General features: G+C 50.8%; 1 protein-coding gene across 1 annotated transcript in view; it reads right to left on the bottom strand.

The window, feature by feature from the left end:
- Nucleotides 1-18,934, bottom strand: part of HEG1 (heart development protein with EGF like domains 1) — a 90,241-nt gene that overhangs the window by 41,699 nt on the left and 29,608 nt on the right. Inside the window, exons 2-7 of the mRNA XM_036242505.1 lie at nucleotides 17,797-18,120; nucleotides 15,852-16,148; nucleotides 9,492-9,854; nucleotides 8,072-8,419; nucleotides 4,025-4,276; nucleotides 1,740-3,113 (exon numbers count right to left, since the gene is read on the bottom strand). Coding sequence (XP_036098398.1) covers nucleotides 1,740-3,113; nucleotides 4,025-4,276; nucleotides 8,072-8,419; nucleotides 9,492-9,854; nucleotides 15,852-16,148; nucleotides 17,797-18,120 — 2,958 coding nt within the window. The remainder of the gene's footprint in view (nucleotides 1-1,739; nucleotides 3,114-4,024; nucleotides 4,277-8,071; nucleotides 8,420-9,491; nucleotides 9,855-15,851; nucleotides 16,149-17,796; nucleotides 18,121-18,934) is intronic.

Genomic DNA, 18,934 nt, shown 5'->3' with positions numbered 1-18,934 from the left:
GACTGATGATGATACCGTCTTTGTGATACTGAGAAATTCTACTTGAATTAATGCCCATTTAAAACACATATTAAGGGAGAAAGGACCCCTGATCAACCATCCTCCTGCTGCAAGATTTCCCTTTACCTGGAAATCTCAAAATGTAACAATATGTGGGCCCCCACATGCGGGGCAATCATTGAGAGAACCGATCGGAGGCGGGCACTGCAATGCCTTCTCCTTGTGTGATGCAACAGTGAGCCCAGTAGGACCCACCGGGCTCAGGAGGCACTGGCTCCAATCACTGTGGACGCCCAGTTCCCGAGGACGGTGACCACAACTCTCCGTCTTGGTCTGTACGACCCGCACCGTCACGCTCCAGTGACATGACAACTGCCTAGTGAAGGTTTCTGACACGTGCTTAGAAAAGCCAACACACACAAAACAACTGCATCGTCTCCAAGGAGAAAATCGGTGATAGAATGAGAAGAAGGAGGAAGAAGTCAAGGGCTCTAACTCCAAAAGAATAACGCTGCCGGGCTAACCCTGAAGATGGTGTTCTGCTCCTCACTGCTCCTTGAAGATGCCTAAAAGCACCCGCTATACATCCAAACACTGAACCCCTGGATCCTGCCACAAAAAATGTATTATCACCAGTAATGATGCTCCGCATAGCCGCCCACAGTCACTACCGCAATGGCCATAATCCGCTGTAAGGGAGATTGTGTATACTTGGCTGCTGGAAATGAAGCCCAGTGAACTCCGAAGCTGGGATCCCACTCTTCTCAGGGGAAGGATCCAGCTTTCATTTCCCAGAGGTGCTGGGATCTCGGGTACGAAGGGGGCACTGATGCACCGCGGCTCTGTGGGGCTGGCGGGCGGGGGGATGCCACTCTGGCCACCAGACGGCCGAGGGCTGGCTGGGTGGGGCCCTGCCACTGGCTCCCTGCTCCGGTCACTACAAAGCATTCTTGTCTTTTCTTTTTCCTTAGGACGACAGTCTCTGTTTCGCCCCATCACTACCAGCAGTTTTCCTTTCTTGGGTCTGGACAAGCCAAATGTACCATTTCGAACATGACATCGAAAGACAGATCATCTTACTTCTACCTGTCCTGACATGATAGAGAATCACATGTGTACCAGGAACATCATGTGGGTATAAGGAGAACCTCAGGCATAATGCAGTCACTGTGGGAAAAGGTTAGTTCATCTTCTGATTGAACATACCCCACTCCCCCCCCCCCCACACACACACACTCTCATTTATCAACTAGCAACATAATCTGAGAGACAAAGGGCTTCCCCTGGACCACCAGGAGCCTCTCCACCTGGCTGACTCAGAAGCTTGGGGCTCCAATCTAGGAGCAGCCCCCACTCACTCGGCATCTCAGCCCCCTAAAGTTTCTTTACTCTGTTTTCTCTCCCTCCTCTCCCACATCACTCCTGCTCTGGCCTTGGTAGAGTTAAGGACATGCTTGGACAGCTCCTGCAACTACAGGGCATTACAAGCTACAATTACACTGTCCACTGATGCCACACAGCCACTGGCATCCTCTCCTCTGTCCTTGGGAAGACCTGTGTGACTCAGGGGAGACAACGAGGTCTTCCACGACTTTACTTCATGCTGTAAGTGCTTCTACAGGAAGCGTTCGCAATCCTCAAACACTGCACTGTGGCCACTGCTGGCCACTGCCGGCCACTGCCACACACTCACGAACCCCTGCCCCAGCAGCCCAGGGTGCCGTGCGGCTGCGTTCTACCTGAGGCTGGGGACGACGCTGGGGACGATGCTGGGGACGACGCTGGGGGTGGCTGCGTGCTGCTCTGGGCACGGAAGGTGGTAGACCTGGGAGTCGGCACTTCGGCCAGAGAAGCGTCTGTGCTTTGGGGAGAAGGAGATGTCCTGAGCAAATGTGAAGTTGGGCTGTACTCTTCCGAAATGCCAAGCCCTGTAGTCAGTACTGTTGCTGATGTGGGTACACTGGTCAGGGTGCTCAATCGGGTAGTATCATCTACGTGCATTTGGCTCCTTTTTGTGGTAACAGTAACTTCTGTTGAGATTCGTGGCACTAGAATTTCAGGACTTGTTGGCAAGAACTGTTTTCCAGTCGTAGTCTGCACTGCCGTGGGGCCAGCCATCCGAGTAGCTGTGCTTGGCGAAGGGCTGGGAGTGGACACGGGGGGAGGAGCGGTCTTGAGGGTGGAGGCCGTCAAAGCTGGAGGCGTCTGGGCTACGCTGGTGCTTATGGCTGGAAGGGTCTGCTCAGTGGAGAACTCTGTTAAGGCGGGGGGCAAGGGGATCCCCAGAGTAGAGCTCCTTGTTTCCGCTTCCGTGGCCTCTGTGGAAAAAGATTCCGGGCTCAGTGGCTTTGATTCTGTGACGGATTTCTCACGGGGTGGGTTGCTCTGGTTCTCAGGATCTGCTGTTTGGCTGCTGGACAGCATCGTCACAGAGGATGCCATTGTTGACGTCCTAATTACAGTCCCAGGAGTGTCCCTTGCCCTGGGCAGGACCAGGGTAGAAGATGAAGGTGGCAGGGTTGTCTGGGACACGGGCAGGGAGGCGGGGGTAGAGACTGTCAGGAATATTGGCAACGGCGGTGGTGAGGAAGACAAAGGTGTGGGCGCGTCAGGGATGGACTCCGGCGGATGAGCGGAGGCCCTGGTGGATGATAAGGTAGAGGAGATTGACTGGTGGGACTGTGACACTGAAGGCAGGGGCAAAGGGGACCCTGACGTAGAAGATGAGTCACCCGCCAATCCAGTATGCGCGAACAGAAGGTCCAAGGTGCTGGACATATTGATGGTGGGTGTGTAGGAGGGAAGGGCGGCTGTGCGCAGACCCAGTGACTCGGTGGACGGCTGAGCATACACCCCTCCATAGGACGAGACGTTACTTCTTTCAGTCTGAACCTGAGACGAGGAAGGATAGTCTGAATGTGAAGAGTCTGAGATCTTAATGGAAGAGGTGGAACTCTCCCTCACGTCCGCGGACGAACTGTTGTCTGTGATGGACAGTAATGCTCGTTCTCCTTTGGTGAAAGTAGACGAGACGTAGGTGTGGTCTGTGTGGTCACTGGACGTCCTCTGCTCAGCATCTGTGCCACTCACTTGCTCGTAGCTAATTCCAGTGACTGCAAAGGGAAAAACCAGAGTTAGGCCAACGAAACATAACAATCTCCTGCACACGCACTGTCAACAGAGTCCTATCCATGAACTCCAGTGGGCAAAACTCTTCCTTTGGAGACGTGGTTTTCAGTGGAGAGCTCTCCAGAGAGACCGTGTGGAGGGCAGGCAGGGTCTGCGTCCGCTGAGCCGACCACCCTCCTGTGAGGAGCGCGGTGGGCCATGGAAATGGCAGTAAAGAGAAGAGGAGCCAGGGGCCAAGGAACAGAACAGGCCCAAATCCCTCCCATATGCCTTTTTTCTTTTTCTTTTTTTATCCTCACCCGAGGATATTTTTCCATTTTTTGTTCAGATAGAGTGGGAGGGAGAGAGAGGAACGGAGAGAGAGACAGAAACATCGATGTGAAGGGACACATCGAGTGGCTGCCACCCGCACGACCAACCAGGGCCGGGGACAAACTGCAACCGAAGTACGTGCCCTTAGCGGGAACCCAACCCGGGTCTCTCCGGACCGCAGGCCGACGCTCTAACCGCTGAGCCAAACCGGCCAGGGCCCATATGCCTTTTTTCATCAATGCAAACTGGTATCTTAAAAGCTCTTAAGACCCCAAATAGAACAATTGTTATGCCTAAATGGAAAAAGGAAAACCCTCCCAACTTTCCACTCTGAGTGATGAGATATTTCTTTCCCAGGAGACTGGTCTCGGCCACAAAGTGGCTGTTCTCTTTATTTACACATCCTGCAGGCACCGTGGGCAAATGCCTAGCCGAGCGTGTGGGGGAGGGAGAGGGGTGGGGGAGTTCTCTTCATAAAGAGGCTGTGAGGTGCTTGGGGTGGACCGTGAACTTCACCCTCCCAGGACCGTGAGCAAACCGACAGGTGAGTGGAAGGAAAGTGGGAAGGGACCCTGCTCGGCACCTCCGACGGCCTCGCCCGTGGCAGTCGTGTTCCCGCGTGGAGTGGCGCTCTCTGTCTCCCGGGGCGCCGCTGTCTCCGAGTGCCCCTCGTCCACAGAAGTCCTGCTCCCGTTGGTGACAGACCGCAGCGTACGCTCTCCAGCCCCAGTGACAGTTGCTGAAGTGTGCGGACTGTGAGCGCGGGCTCCGGACGTCCTGTCGGACCCTTCCTGCGAGTCCACACGGACTCCCAGCTCAGGACTGTCTTCAGTGGCTGCAAGAAGATTGAAAAGGGAAAGACAAATACCATCAGATTTCACTCATGTGGAATCTAATAAGCAAAATGAACTAACAAGCAAAACAGAGACAGACTCAGAGAGCAGGCTGACAGCTGTGTGTGGGGGTGTTGGGGGGCTGGGGGAGTGGAGGAATTGAGGAAAAAACTCATGAACACAGACAATGCTGTGGTGATTGCTGGAGGGAGGGGGTGGGTAGGTGGAGGACTGTATGGGGGAATAAATGGTGATGGAAGGAGACTTGACCTGGGTGGTGAACACACAATGATACAGATGATGTGTTGTGGAATTGTGCACCTGGAACCTGTATATTTTTGTTAACCAGTGTCACCCCAATAAATTCAATGAAAAAGAAAAATTGTAAAAAGAAGATTGAAAAGGGGATGACTGGTCAGTGCAGAGGGCGGGGGTCTGTGCAGGGAAGACAGCGGCAGGGACTTGAGTCTCAGGAATAAGCCTCACTCCCTGGACTGTCAGCCCGACGCTTCCCTGTGCTTCCTCAGGGTCGTTCTCGGAGGAAACCCGATGTGCGGTTCCTGCAGACACCTGTCGGTGACTGAAACCTCTGTGGCACTGCGGATCCCACGTTCAGGTGACCTGGATTTATGGGAAGGGTTGTTACTTACGGGGGTAGGATTAACACTGTGTTCTCTCAGTGATACATGATAAGTAGTTGATGTCAGGGAAACTGGTAGTGGCTGTTGAGAGGTGAATAGTGGGAAGAAGACTAACAACCCTCCTGGGGCTTTAGACCTTCTGATGAGGCCCAGCAGGGAGGCCACAGTGCTTCGAAGTCTGTCACCTCCTGGTAGGACCAGCAACACAGGAACTGACACAGGGCCTGTATCATCCTGTTCATCCTGACACAGCCGTGAGAAATGGCACGGTGATCAGAGGTTACTGGTGGGCCTGGTGTGTGTGTGTGTGTAAATGTATTTGTTTTATTTTCTTGGTGGGGACGGAATAGGTACAGGTGCCACATGAATAAATATCCCTTTTTTCCTTTCTTGGGAATGGAAGTGAGGTCCAATTTTCCTTGGCCTAGATACTTCATAATCTGGCTCCATGAGAAAACAGACTCTTTTCCTGGTTCTTATTCCTATTCCCAGATCAGACTAACTGGTGATGCCCCGTGGACACTCCTTAATGGGAATCAGAGGTGAAGCTGAGGGTTCGGTAAGTTCACTTCCTGACAGGTCTGCGCTCGCTGACAGACAGGAATGAGTTGGGGACAGAATTCACAGCGAGCTGGAGCAGGACCGGAAGCCAGGACCATGGAAAGAGGCTCAGGCTGAAGGGCTTGAGAGACCCACAGAAGACCGGCTAGGACAAGCTTGAGAGCTGAGCGGATCTGAGCATAAGATCCCTCGGCAGAAAGGACAGGCCTGGGGTGGGGAGACCATAAAGGCTCTGTTAGCCACTATTTCAGTGAACAGCCCCGTCAGGCTGGTGGACTTGACTCAGCGCAAGGTCATGACCTGAAGCAGAGGGGCTTTGTTCTCGGGAGCAGCCCGAGGACGCCGAGGCTTGATGGCAGAATCAGCTTTGGGTGATGAGGGAAGACGAGCTAAAGCCTTCCTTTCACCCACAGTGGGTGGTTGCAGGAAGGAGGCCGTTCCATATCTAGCACGTTGTAGCCCCAAGATCCGCCCACATTTTCTACTGGAACCAACTGCGCATTAACTGCAGAGCAAAGGGTGCCGGGAAGGGAGAAGGAAGAGCTACAGAACCTATGCTCCTGGTTTGAGGGGTAACAAGTCTGAGCCCACAGTTGTGAGGGTGGAAAATGATTTCTTTGTTTAGGAGACAGATGATGCGTTTTCCATGCACAGACATAAAGAGCATGAGTGTCCTCCACCCATCCACGTGGGTTCCTTCATGATAAGGGTGTCTTCTCCCATCACACGCTACTTTTCCTCATCAATTAGGATCCTCGGTGGGGGAAATGGAGATGCTATTGTTAGTGGTGGAGAGGTGAGAATTTGAACCTATTATAAGTTTAAATGACAAGTTAATGTATTTTGCTTTATCCAATTCACATGGATAAGGCTGCTGAAAATAGTTTTTAAAAATTACTCAAGAACATTGCTAGAAAGGAACATCAAAAGAAAAGTTTATCAACATATCAAGTTGATAAATTGGACTTCATCAAAATTAAAAACTGTTGTGCTGCCAACAATGTCATCCAGAAAAGTGATATGACAACCCAAAGAACAGGAAAAAATACCTGCAAATCATGTCTGATACGGGACTGGTACCCAGAACACATAAAGTATTCTTGTAACTCAAAAAAAGACAAATAAGCCAATTTAAAAATAAGGAAAAGATCTGAATGCACATTTTCAAAGAAGATATACAAATGACCAATGAGCACATGAAAAGATGCTCAGCTGGAAAATGCAAGTCAAAATCTCAATGAGAGCCTGACCAGTGTGGCTCAGTGGCTGAGCATCGACTCATGCACCAAGAGGTCACTGGTTCGATTCCCGGTCAGGACACATGCCCAGGTTGTAGGCCAGATCCCCAGTGGGGGGTATGCGGGAGGCGGCCAGTCAATGTTCTCTCTCATCAATGTTTCTCTCTCTCTCTCCCTCTCCCTTCCTCTCTAAGGGAAAAAAAGAAAGAAAGAAAAAACAACAAACTCCAATGAGATACCACAACACACCCACCAGGATGGTGACAGTCAAAAAAGATGGACAATAACAAGTGTTGGTAAAGATGTTGAGAAACTGGAACCCTTGTATACTGCTGGTGGGAAGATAAAGTATGGCAGCCACTTTGGAAACAGTTTGGCAGTTCTTCAAAAGGTTAAAAACAGCGTCACCATTTAATCCAGCAATTCAAGAGAACTGAAGACGTATGTCCGTACTGGAATGTGCACAACAGTATTATTCAGAATGGCCAACATATTTCTTCTGAAAAGCCTATATATCTATCAGTTGATAAAAAGATAAACAAAAGGTGGTACATCCATTCAATGGAATATTATTCAGCCATAATATGATGCTTGAAAACATGATGCTGAGTGAAAAACACAAAAAGCCACATATCATATGATTCCATGATTCCATTTATAGGACATTTCTAGAACAGGCAAACCCATAGAGACAGAAATAAATTAGTAGTCGCCAGAGGCTGAGGGGAGGAGTGACTTCTGGCACCAGGCTCCTTTTTGAGGTAATGAAAACCTTCTGGAATTAGATTGCAGTGATGGTTCCACAACTTTGTGCATATATAAAAACTACTGAATTGTGCATTTTATTGATTTATTTTTTGGGTACGTGCCCCTAGCAGGAACTGAACCCGGGACTCACTGGTCTACAGGCCGTCGCTCCAACCGCTGAGCCAAAGCAGCCAGGGCTGAATTGTACACTTTAAATGGGAGAATTATAAAATGTGAATTAAATCTCAATCGAGCCATTTAAATGATGAATGCCTGGCCCTGGGGTGACCAACCTTTCAGAGCCATTGGACTGAGGCAGGAATGGGGGTGTGGGGTGGGCTACAGGGAGTGGAAGGACATAGACAGAGAGGTCCCTGAGCTGGGGGGGGGGGGCAGGTGGCAACAGCAACTCTGGAGATGTACCAGAAGAAACTGGGATACACACAGGTGTATCTGTGTCCACCAGCTAGAAGCATGGCCGGGGATGATGAAACCAGAGGAGGCCGCAGGGCTGTCTCATCAGTGCATGGCCTTACTCCGCTACGGAAGATCCTAAGCCTGGGAAGCCCCGTCCCTCCACGTGTTCCAGTTCCGTGCAGTGGAAACTCACTCGAGCGTTCGCCACGTGATGCTGAGGACTCCACGCTTTCCGAGGAGGACGAGGACAAAGACCCGGCGGCCGGCTCAGAGTGGCTCCTTTCACCCAGCGCTGTGTCACTGCCTCGAGACTGTGGGACAGAGGCTGCGAACTGGGTCACAACTGAAGAGTTCACAACTCCCGGGTAGGAAGTAGAGCTTCCCGTCCCGTCTTCAAGCATCGTGCTGTTGGCCATGACCCAGCGTGCAGTGCTCTCTCCAGCCCTGCCCGAGGGGACTGACCCAGACACAGGCTCAGCCTGAGACAGACGGAGCCCATTTCCTGTGTCAGAGCTGCCAGGCCGCTGGCGTCCTTCTGAGGCTGTAAGGTGTCAGGGAAAAAATGCCATTACATGGATGTGAAAGAGATCCCTCCACCACTGAGACGTGAACCCCCCTCTAAGATGCCCTTTGCAATGACCTTGCATCGAATGTATTACGTGTAACCTGATATGCACGTCCATATTCTAAATAATTCAAAACTCTTCAGTGTCAATAAGAGAGCAACACTGAAAATAAAGGCTGGTGAAGGGGGGGCTTTTAAACAGCCTGTGCAAAGCAGCGGAGTAGCTGACGGGCTTGAGTACGGTATTCTCTTTCCCCAAAATGGTCAGGGGAGGGAGCGTGTGATCCCAGCAACACAAGGTGCCTCCATGCAGCGCTTGCTCAGACTATTTTTCTAAAACAGTTCTACCACTGGTGCAGATCATTCTAATACTGAAGTATGAATTTGCGCAATATAGTTACATCTGCACATCTGAGTTCTAAGGATGGTCTATAAAGTAACCGACTAGCTTTAACGAGCAGGCCGGCTCTCGCTTTGGAGATGCAGCCGGCAGGGAGGGCTCGGAGGCTGAGGGCTCAGCTCGGCCCGACCCTTCGGACCCGTGGTTTCGTCATCTTCAGAAGAGGCAGGAGGAACGATGCCTGCTGGACAAACTTCACAATGTTTTCATGAGGAAGAACGCCAAAGTGTGTTAATGTGACACACTAGATGAAGGAGATGGTGTTAGCGAAAGACACTCTTTTTCTTAGAGACTGCACATGGTCTTGAAGCCACCCTTAAGAAAATCCAACAATATTTTTTAAATCTTCACCCCAGAATATGTCTCCACTGATTTCAGAGAGAGAAGAAGGGAGAGAGAGAAAGAGAGAGTGAGAGAGAGAGAGAGAGAGCGCCATGGATGTGAGAGAGAAACATCGATTGGTTGCCTCCCATACGTGCCTCAACTAGAGATTGAACCCATAACCCAGGTATGTACTCTGGGTGGGGATCCAATCCACAACCTTTGGGTGTACAGGACAACACTCCAATGGACTAAACCAACCCGCCAGGGTGAAAATCCAACAATTTTTAAATGTCCGTCATAGACCAAGCAAAACTGAACACTTACTTGGGGAATCATTTTGCCAAAACCCCACTGAGACCTCAGAAGATGTCAGGCCAAGCCCATTTTCTGTGGACGGCTCAGTGAATTCCCCATGCCCTGGACTCCCGCTCACGCCGGTGCTTCGCCTCAAGCCGGCCTCAGGTGGTTCGGATGGTGGAGAACGGACTGCGGGGGATGTTGGGGCAGTTTCAGGGTCCTCCGAGAAATCCTCTGTCTCGTTCGGCTGTCCCACGCTGACGGTTAACGACGGGACCACCCCTGGGGCACCACTGGGGGACGTGGCGGCAACTTGCACACTCTTTGTCCAGCTAACCGAGGGGCTTTGAGGACCCGTGGAGTTGTCTAGCTCTTCCGTACTTCCAGAGACTAAAATGAAAAAATAAAATAAAATAGGCTTCAAGACTACTGGGGGGGGGGTGAGAAAACTGGGCTGTAATTACAAAGAATCCTATTCCACTTCGGTAGATACATCTAGATAATGTGGACCTGCTGTGGACAGACACCCTGACACACGCATCCACTCGCCCCTGCTCTGACCTCGAGCTCAGTGGAGAGGCGGCGGCGCCCTTCTAGCACAACGAGAAGCTTCCACTCGAGCTGAAGGGGAGGCAGAGAAAGCCTCTGGACACATCTGCCTTTGTTCCCACAGAGGAAGGTAAAACCTGTACTCTTGACTCCACCTTAGAGCGTCTGTAGGGCAGGCCCCCGTGACAAAGTACAGGTTTTTGTTTGCTTTGTGTTAGCAGCTGTAGCCTTATGTTCAAATGTTGTTATAGAGGAAAACCCCTGCATCGAGACGAATACAAGCGGGGCCGGGCCAGGGACCGGCTCCCAGGCCCCCCAAGAGGCCTAGGGCTCCGCACAGCGGCCACACCACCAGCCCAGAAGAACCGTCCCAGCCTGTCACCATCAGGTTCTTTACTGCTTCCTACCTCATGGCCACCATGAGCCTTATGTTTTAAAAAAACTATTAACTGAAATGCACTTATTAAGTAACAGAGTTTCTAATCAGCAGGAGATTGTCACTGGTACCCTACTGATTTGATTTCATTTCAGCCACAAACAAACAGGCTCCATTACCGTTCTTTGCCTCTCTGGGCTTTGGGGACCAGCTCTCAAGTTTCCATTCTACTCCTGCGGGCCCTAGGAGACCAAGGACTCCAGGCTGGGAACAGCTTTCCTGATGAATTGATGGCGGAGACTGGATTAATTATCAGAAACTTCTAGGAACTGAATTATAACCACTGTTGAAAATGCACGGGGTGTGCCCAGACGGACAGGTGGCTTGCTCACGGCCCCTCTCCCAGAGAACTTCCCCAGGGCGCCCCGCGATCCTCGCGCCAACAGAACCACCTGCAGGCAAGCTTGGTGAGTGGAAGAAACATGGCAGGCAAGTCAAGGGCGAGAAAGAAGAGCGTTATTTTTCTTCTTCAGGCAAAAATAATGAAAAGGACTCTATATCTTATAATGAAAGATATCAGCCTGTGGATTATGACCCAGAAGGGAAAAAGAAAGTTCTCATTATAATGGTTCCTTGAAGACCAGTCCTGTGTGTAGTTCTGATCAAAAGCACAAGTAAACATTAAACGTAATTAGAAAGAGAGCACAGGAAACACAAAGGTCCCTCTTACTCGTGTAGAAACCACAGAACCACTATGCCCAGAACACGGGAGCTCTGGGCACTGGGCCTTTATGAAGACAAAACGCAGAGGCAGACAATCCACACAACTGGTCATTAAAACAAGGGGAAAGAAAGACCCAGACACAAAAACAGAGTCCCAGCTGACCCAAACCCACCCCTACTCACAACAAAAACATCAGTATAAAATAAGGAAAGCACCTGGCCAGTGTGACTCAGTGCACTGAGCATCGTCCCAGGGACGGAGAGGTCCCGGTTCGAATCCCGGTCAGGGCACATGCCCGGGTTGTGGGGTATGCAGGAGGGAGCCGATCGATGTTTCTACCTCTCTCTCCCTTCCTCTCTCTCTGAGAAATCAATAAAATATATTTAAAAATAAATAAATGAATAAAATAAAATAAAATAAGGAAAGTATACTAGAGGTACATCCCAAATCCTTACTCTAACACTTAACTTCCCAAGCCTAACTTCATTACAGTTATCGTATACGTCCACCCAAGTACAGTCTCATCGGCTTACTGTGGGCTCTCAACCCCAGGAAACTGCATTATTTCATCGACTCAAGGTACAGTGGCAGTTCTACTGGACCCAGCCTGAATACCTGCCCAGCAAATCAGTGGCCACAGAAATACAATTACGAAAGTCACCAATGCTGACAGTCACAAAAGGGAAGCGGCCTGAGGGCTCTATGGAACATTTGCTTCTTCAACTCATCATCGTCATTATTAAAAGCTGCCATGTGCTGGCCTGGTAGGATGTGCCAGTACTTTACATGCTCCTTTATACACTGTGCCAAGGGAGTACTTTCTATACGTAACCTCGCTGAGTCCCCACAGTCCGGTCCCGAAGCAGTGTGAACTTTCCGTAGAGCTGGTGCCTCTTCATAACAAGACAAAATGTTTGGCCCTGCTGGTGAGGCTCAGTGGATTGAGCGTTGTCCCATGGTCTGAGAGGTCCCAGTTCGATTCCCAGTCAGGGCACATGCCCGGGCTGCAGGCTTGATCCCCAACTGGGGGCGTGCAGGAGGCAGCCGATCGATGTCTCTCTCTCACATTGATGTTTCTATCTCTCTCCCTTTCCCCCCTTCTCTAAAAAAATCAATAAAAACGTATTAAAAAAAAAAAGACAAAATGTTTGGCTCTGGCCGGTTTGGCTCAGTGGTTGGAGCATTGGCCCTTGGACCAGGCAGTTGTGGGTTCGATTCTAGTCAAGGGGACATACCTCAGTTGTGGTTTGTTCCCGGCCCTGGTTGGGTCATGTGGGAGGCAACCAATAGATGTGTCTCTCTCACATCAATGTTTCTCTCTCTCTCCCTCTCTCCTACTATATCTGAAGATAGATGGAAAAGTATCCTCAGTTGAGAATTAAAAAAAAAAAGACACAATGTTTGGTCAAACTAATCTATAATCACCATTTATACCACTAAATAAGCGCCTGTTAACGACATGTAGGGGAGACCCCCCGCCCCATGTTTCTAACGAATAGGCCAGCTCTGTTGGTTAGTTAATAGTTGTTCTTCCTTGCTCATTTCTGCCCTTAAAGCAGCCGTTCAAAAATGGGAAGACCATCCATTTGGGAGCAGAAACAAGCCAAGTTCCCTGACTTTATCACAGGAAGTGGAAGGACGGCCTGCTCCTCCGGCAGAGTATGTGGGTCAGTCTCCAATCTCGGCACAGACGCTGGAGCCCCAGGCATGCAGCAGAACGCTCCGCCTCCGCTCGACTGCTACCCAGAACCTGCCCCAAACCGAGCTGCAGCAGCTGATACCTGAGAAAGATGTGCTAAATCTACAACCTCCTCCGCTATGTATGCTCTTTTACAAAGTGCAAGCACCACAGAGCCATTACCTGGACCGCATTAGCTCAGCTCCCCACAGAAATACTCTCCTGAGCTGACATCCATTACCACACCCTCAGCCCCGATTGAGACTCTATATAAAATATCACCTTTTAAAGAACATTAGCACAATTTCCACAAAATAGCAATTGATGGCATTTTCTATTATGATTCTCAATGTTCCTTATACTGTATAAATATTCCTCTTAGAATTTACTGCCCCCAAAACACTTATGCCCGGGAATGGAACTGTAAGCTTATCAGACAGCCATCTCATGCCCCACCCGGCTTTCCTTTGTGCCCTGGTTTCCAGGAAGCTCGGTACTAAATTTAGTGCTCAATTGTAGCGGCTCTCACACAATCCAACATACACATACCTCTCTCCACCTTCCAACAAGGGCTCTCTCCCTGCTAGTTGCTCTACTTATTCTTTCCCTTTATGATCAAACAGTACGTGATCATTATAGGAAGTATGGAGAGTACAGAAAGATATAAAGCAGCACAAAATGTAAAGCAGTGAGGAAAATACCTTCAAATGGCCCTCAATCTCTTGTTTCAAACCTGACTTAGCTCTCCGGGCCTCCACCTGCTGTCCTGCAGACGCTGGCTGGCCGGCCGCACGCGGTTTGCTACTGGAAGCAGGTAACCCCCGGCTCCCCGTGTCTCAGAGGCTGCGCCGTGTGCCTGTCCTGTGCCGCAGAGCGAGGAGCGGAAGGAGGCGCAGCATGCAAAGGCTGATGTCTTCTGAGCAACAGATGCTGGAACTAGGAAGACTCTCTGCTCTGACCCCTCATGTTTCAAATAAGGAGCCCCACTCTCCCCGGAGCAGGCTTCTGGCTGGCCGCCCTAGCGACCACCGTGAGGAGCACACTCATCTAACAGTCTAAGTGCCAGGGCTCACTGAGTCACTTTTATTAGTGTATGGAGTGGCCTGGTGTCAAATGACACAGGTCCCCGCCACAATTCCTCTTCACTTCTGTTCCCTACAGATGGGCCAGCTGGGCCGGGTGACGCCGGTCTGCCTCTGACAAGTCCTGCCAGCCCTCGAAGCACCCCTGCCCTGGTGCCCAGAGCTCCTGGACCCGGTGCCCAGGAAGGGATAGTGAAATCTCACGATGTAGATGGAATGGGAGGAAGGAGTATACCAGAGCTCAGGTTAGCAGGTTGGTGGGTACTAGCCCAGCCTTAAAAGTGAAGCAGAGCTTTGTTTCTCAATTGGCTCCAGGTCCCTGTGCAGGTCCCCTCTGCATCCCCACAGGGAGGACGTCCTGGAGGCTGGGCTATCCCCTCCTTTGATAGCAGCCAACACCCCCTTCAGCATCTAAGCAGGTGGGACTCCACCTAGCACAGAACACCCGGTTCCCTGAGAAGGAAGACATTCTTAGTGAAAGACTCCAGAACTGGAAAGACAGGGCACTACTCTTTAACATTAAAAGTATAAGGTTCTAGAAAGATGAATACCGGAGGAATCGAAAGACCATGTATTTTTTTTTTAATGTTGAAAGACAGAAGGGACTACAGAGTCAAGTGCAGCAAAGTTAGAAACACAGGCTGACTTTCAAACATACCACAGTAGTGGGTTGAATTTAACTTATAAATATTAAATGACCCTGACCAGAACTGTAGCTTCTTTGAAAATGCTTCCTTTTCCACCATTTACTGAAGCTGGTTGTAAATCACAGAACCACAGAACTTTGAAGCTGGAAAGGATCGCAGCATTCATCCTTTCTAACCAACATTTAAGAATAACCTTAAAAAGCAACCTCCGAAAGACAAGAGTCATACATTACACACATCCTCAGAGGACACGGTGCAGAGTACATGGGCGAGGACCCGCTGTCTTTAAACGGGCGTTACAGACAGGACCTCTGGATTCAGTTTTTACTCTGATGACCTAAACCCAAATCCCTAGTCTTGCAAATACTTCTAAAATCCTCTGACCTCTAAATTTCTGAAACGGCAATTTCTAAAGCAGCCTAACTTCTATTTCTCAAGAATATCGCCAACCCTGTCTGTCCTGCTCCCCTGGGCACAGGGTGAAAACGCGTGCAGCCTACACCCACTCGGAGAGGAGAGAAGGTGGGCGGTTTCCAACATTCTCTTTGGCCTGGGCTGGGTGAGCCCTGTGATGTTTGGGCACATGCTACTCCCCATTACTTCTCACCTGGACCTTGTTCTGGGGCAGTGGGGAACCTAAGGGAAGTGACAGACACAGCCCACGTGCTCAAGAGGGTGACAGTCCACCTGGGCAGACAGGCATGATAAGGCATATGCGGGATAAGGCATATGACACGGAGGACCAGAGGGCCGAAGAAAGGCTTCGTGGAGATGGAAATACCTGAGCGAGACTTAACTGATGACTAAGAACTGGAATGGCAGAGAGGCAAGTACTCCACTCCTGAAGGCTTGCCAATACCTGCATGGCATGATTTGTAAAAAAAAAAAATGATGCCTAGAAAAATGCATATCTACGTTATCCTTGCCCTTGAAAGAAACGTTTGCAATAGTGAAGAGCTACGAATCTAACTCCTAATCATATGATATGATGCTCACCATTCCTCACCCCAGCATGTGGCCTCTGGTGCAAGAATTCTCACCAGCGACACTTCGTCTCTGCTGTGTGTGTATGTGGGGGGAGGGGGAAGCAAAGGTCTAGAGCAGCCACCAGGCCAGCTATTATTTTCCTCCTTACACAGTTAAAGAAAACATATTTCAAAGATGAACTTCAACACTGAGATAAATTGTGTGGGTATTACTTTTACTCCAAATACTAATTTGTGCTTAATGTCTTTCCCCCTTAGCCTCAAGGAAGAGTGCGTCTAGCTATACACGTCGATTTATTTCTACTCTGAATGACTTCGGTGTTCAGCTGGGACAGGGATACTCACTTGCAGAGTGACCTGAGCGGGGGGAGGAAGCTGATGTCCTGGAGAAACGCAGCCAGGAGAGCTCTGGTTCTGAGGAATTTCTCTTCCTGGACAGTGTGGTCTCTTCTCCCGTCTCCGAAGCAGGAAGAGAGGATCGGCTCAAAACCGAAGTGGCCACCTGGGTATGCACGGTCCCTTCTTCGGGGCGCCCCTTCCCCCTCGCCAGGGCACCCCAGGAGGTTCTGCTCTCTGTGTGAGAAGGGGCACTTCTTTCTTCTGACCCTGTACTGCTGGCCGGCAGGGGAAGCCTCCCCAAGGCTGAAAGCAGACAGCAACAATTAACCTTCCTCCAGCAGACCTCCCAAGGTCTGAGTCATCTTGCAGTGAGCTCAACGGACCTCTATACATATACAAACATGAGAAGAAATCAGGAGCAATTATTCATTCTGTGACAAGCTAACCCCTGCACAAGAGACCACAAACTAAGACAAAGACTGTCTTCAGATCCCACAGACAAAGGCTGTGCATCTTGTGGTAAAATCATCGGAAAACGGGCACAATGATAAGTATCAGATGATACGGAACCAGAGATTGGTTTCTGATCACCATGACTCATCACCCACATTCCACAAAGTCGGTTCCAGAATTTACTTGCATTCAACCAAAATAAAATCTCTGATATCTGGATGACCAACAAACCCAGGAGCTTATGTGCAGAGGAGCTAAGCTCCAACTCCATTATTCACGGAACGCGAACTACTTCCACACACACTCTCTACCAAACCCGGTGCCCCGACCAGCCCTCCTGCCACTAGATGGTAGAACTCCAAGGGCATCTCTGATGGCTTCATCCCTCCTTTAGGCCGGTACCAGTCCCAACAATCTTCCTTTGTGAAGAGTCCTCGATCAGTCCCTTCCTCTCCATCCCCAAGGCTACCAGATGTCCAGATGTCTGTGTCTGCCTGGGTGGTCCCCCTAATTCCAGGTTCCTTTCAACCCACCTCCCCTCCCAGACATCTTCTACCTGCCTGCCAGGTGAGTCCTCCCCAAATTCACTTGAATCACATCACTGCCTGGTTCAGAAGTCTCCAGCAGCTCTTGCCACTGTACCAAATCTAAACGGCCAGCCTTTTCAAATCCTCCATGACTGTCCCTCACCCTATCCACACGACCACCCACCGGCGGCGGCTCTCCTCGCTGCAACCATGCTCCCCCAAGGGAGGCTGCCGGCCTTGCTGCCCCACCAAGGGCCCACGCTTCTCCCCTCTGCACCGCCCCGCACGTGGTCCGGGCACCCACTCCTCAGCCACCCTTCCGCCTCGCTCCGATGCGCAGACTTGGGCTCAAATCCCAGCTCTGACACCTGTTAGCTGTTTGACTTACACCCTTTGGACGAATCGACTTCTCTGCGCTTCAGTGTCCAAATGCCTAAGATGGGAACAGTGACCCCACGGGCTTGCCGTGAGAGTGGGATTGGACACGTCGTCGTAGCAGACCCCGAACCAGCGCCGGCTTTCTGCCTTCCCTTCCTCAACCACATCTGTGCATCCAGCCCCAGCCCCTTCTGGAAAGCCTCTGCTGACAACGGCAAACCAGCTGTGCAGATGGGAGCGGCACGGCCACTCGAGCCCCTGTCAACAGAACACGCAGCCACACCCCCCCACACCCGGTGCCTCTGGTCCTGACAGCCTGTCAGGATGGTGCTGTTGGATCCAGGCCAGCCGTGGAACACCGGTTCTGTGGGGGCTCATAGGTCTCTCGGCAAATCTACACCCTTGTCTGGTTTACACGTCTAACCCGGCTCACCACAGCGTGCCCACACGGAGCCTAAGTCACAGGTCTGAGCCCCAGCCCAGGACCCTGTGGTGGGCGCTGAGGCTCAGGATGGGAGAGGGGACTGGCAGAAAGTGTGTTTTCTCGGACTTGACAGAGGTGAACGAGGTAAGTGGCATCAGCACAAGCTCACCGAAGGTGCTGCTCCGGGAAGCCAGAGCTGCCGTCTCGGGCCCAGCAGGGGTAGCGGTGGCATTCGTCCTCAAGGAGTGGTTTCTTCCTCCAGCACCTGCTGTCTCAGTTTGTGGAGTCGAGTTTTCTGGAGCATCTGAAAGAGTGTGGCTCCTTCCGGGGCTCTGAACCATCACCCCCCCTTTGGAGGCCATGGTGGAAAAGTCCACTTGATTCTGGTCCACAGTGATAATTTCTGTGAGGGGCTCAGTGTTGCTTTCTGGCCAGTGGTTCCTTACAGCAGTTGAAACAATCAGAAAATGGATGGGCGAGAACTCACTGGCTTCTGGAAAGAGAGAGAAACCTTCAGAAACGATACCATGGGCAGCTCTGTCCGTAAGAAGTGGATTTAGCCCTGGCCGGTTTGGCTCAGCAGTTAGAGCATTGACCTGCGGTCCAGAGAGACCCAGGTTCGGTTCCCGCAAAGGGCATGTACCTCGGTTGCAGTTTGTCCCCGGCCCTGGTTGGGTCGTGCGGGTGGCAGCCACTCGATGTGTCCCTTTCACATCGATGTTTCTCTCTCTCTCTCTCTCTCTCTCTCTCTCTCTCTCTCTCTCCCTCCCTCCCTCCCACTCTATCTGAACAAAAAATGGAAAAATGTCCTCGGGTGAGGATTAAAAAAAAGAAGTGGATTTAAGTAGAACAATTTTGCCATTTTTCTTCCCACAGTGATCACTTTTTTTTATCCTCACCTGAGGACTTTTTTTTTTTTTTTTTTCATTTATCTTCCGATAGAGCCGGAGGCAGAAAGGGAGGAAGAGAGAGAAACTTTGATGTGAGAGAGACTCATCAACTGGTTGCCACCCACATGACCCCAAATGGGGCCAGGGACAAACTGTAACCAAGATATGTGACCTTAGCGGAAACTGAACCTGGGTCTCTTTGGACCAAGGGCCAACGCTCTAACCGCTGAGCCAACCCGGCCAGGGCTCCCACAGTAATTATTCTTACAATCAGTCCAGTGAAAGAAGTTACGAAGCAGCAATAGTATCTAGGATGACATTTTACACTCAGTGGGATAAATGATCAAAATGGACAGAGATCAGCGTGGGGCTCTGGGATGAGGGCCAGAACCTCGGGCATCTGGGCAAGCTCAGGGG

This window comes from Molossus molossus, unplaced genomic scaffold (assembly GCF_014108415.1).
Source record: "Molossus molossus isolate mMolMol1 unplaced genomic scaffold, mMolMol1.p scaffold_m16_p_5, whole genome shotgun sequence".
Taxonomy (NCBI): domain Eukaryota; kingdom Metazoa; phylum Chordata; class Mammalia; order Chiroptera; family Molossidae; genus Molossus; species Molossus molossus.
The sequence above is the reverse complement of the archived record's forward strand: the minus strand, read 5'-3'. Positions and strand labels throughout refer to the sequence as shown.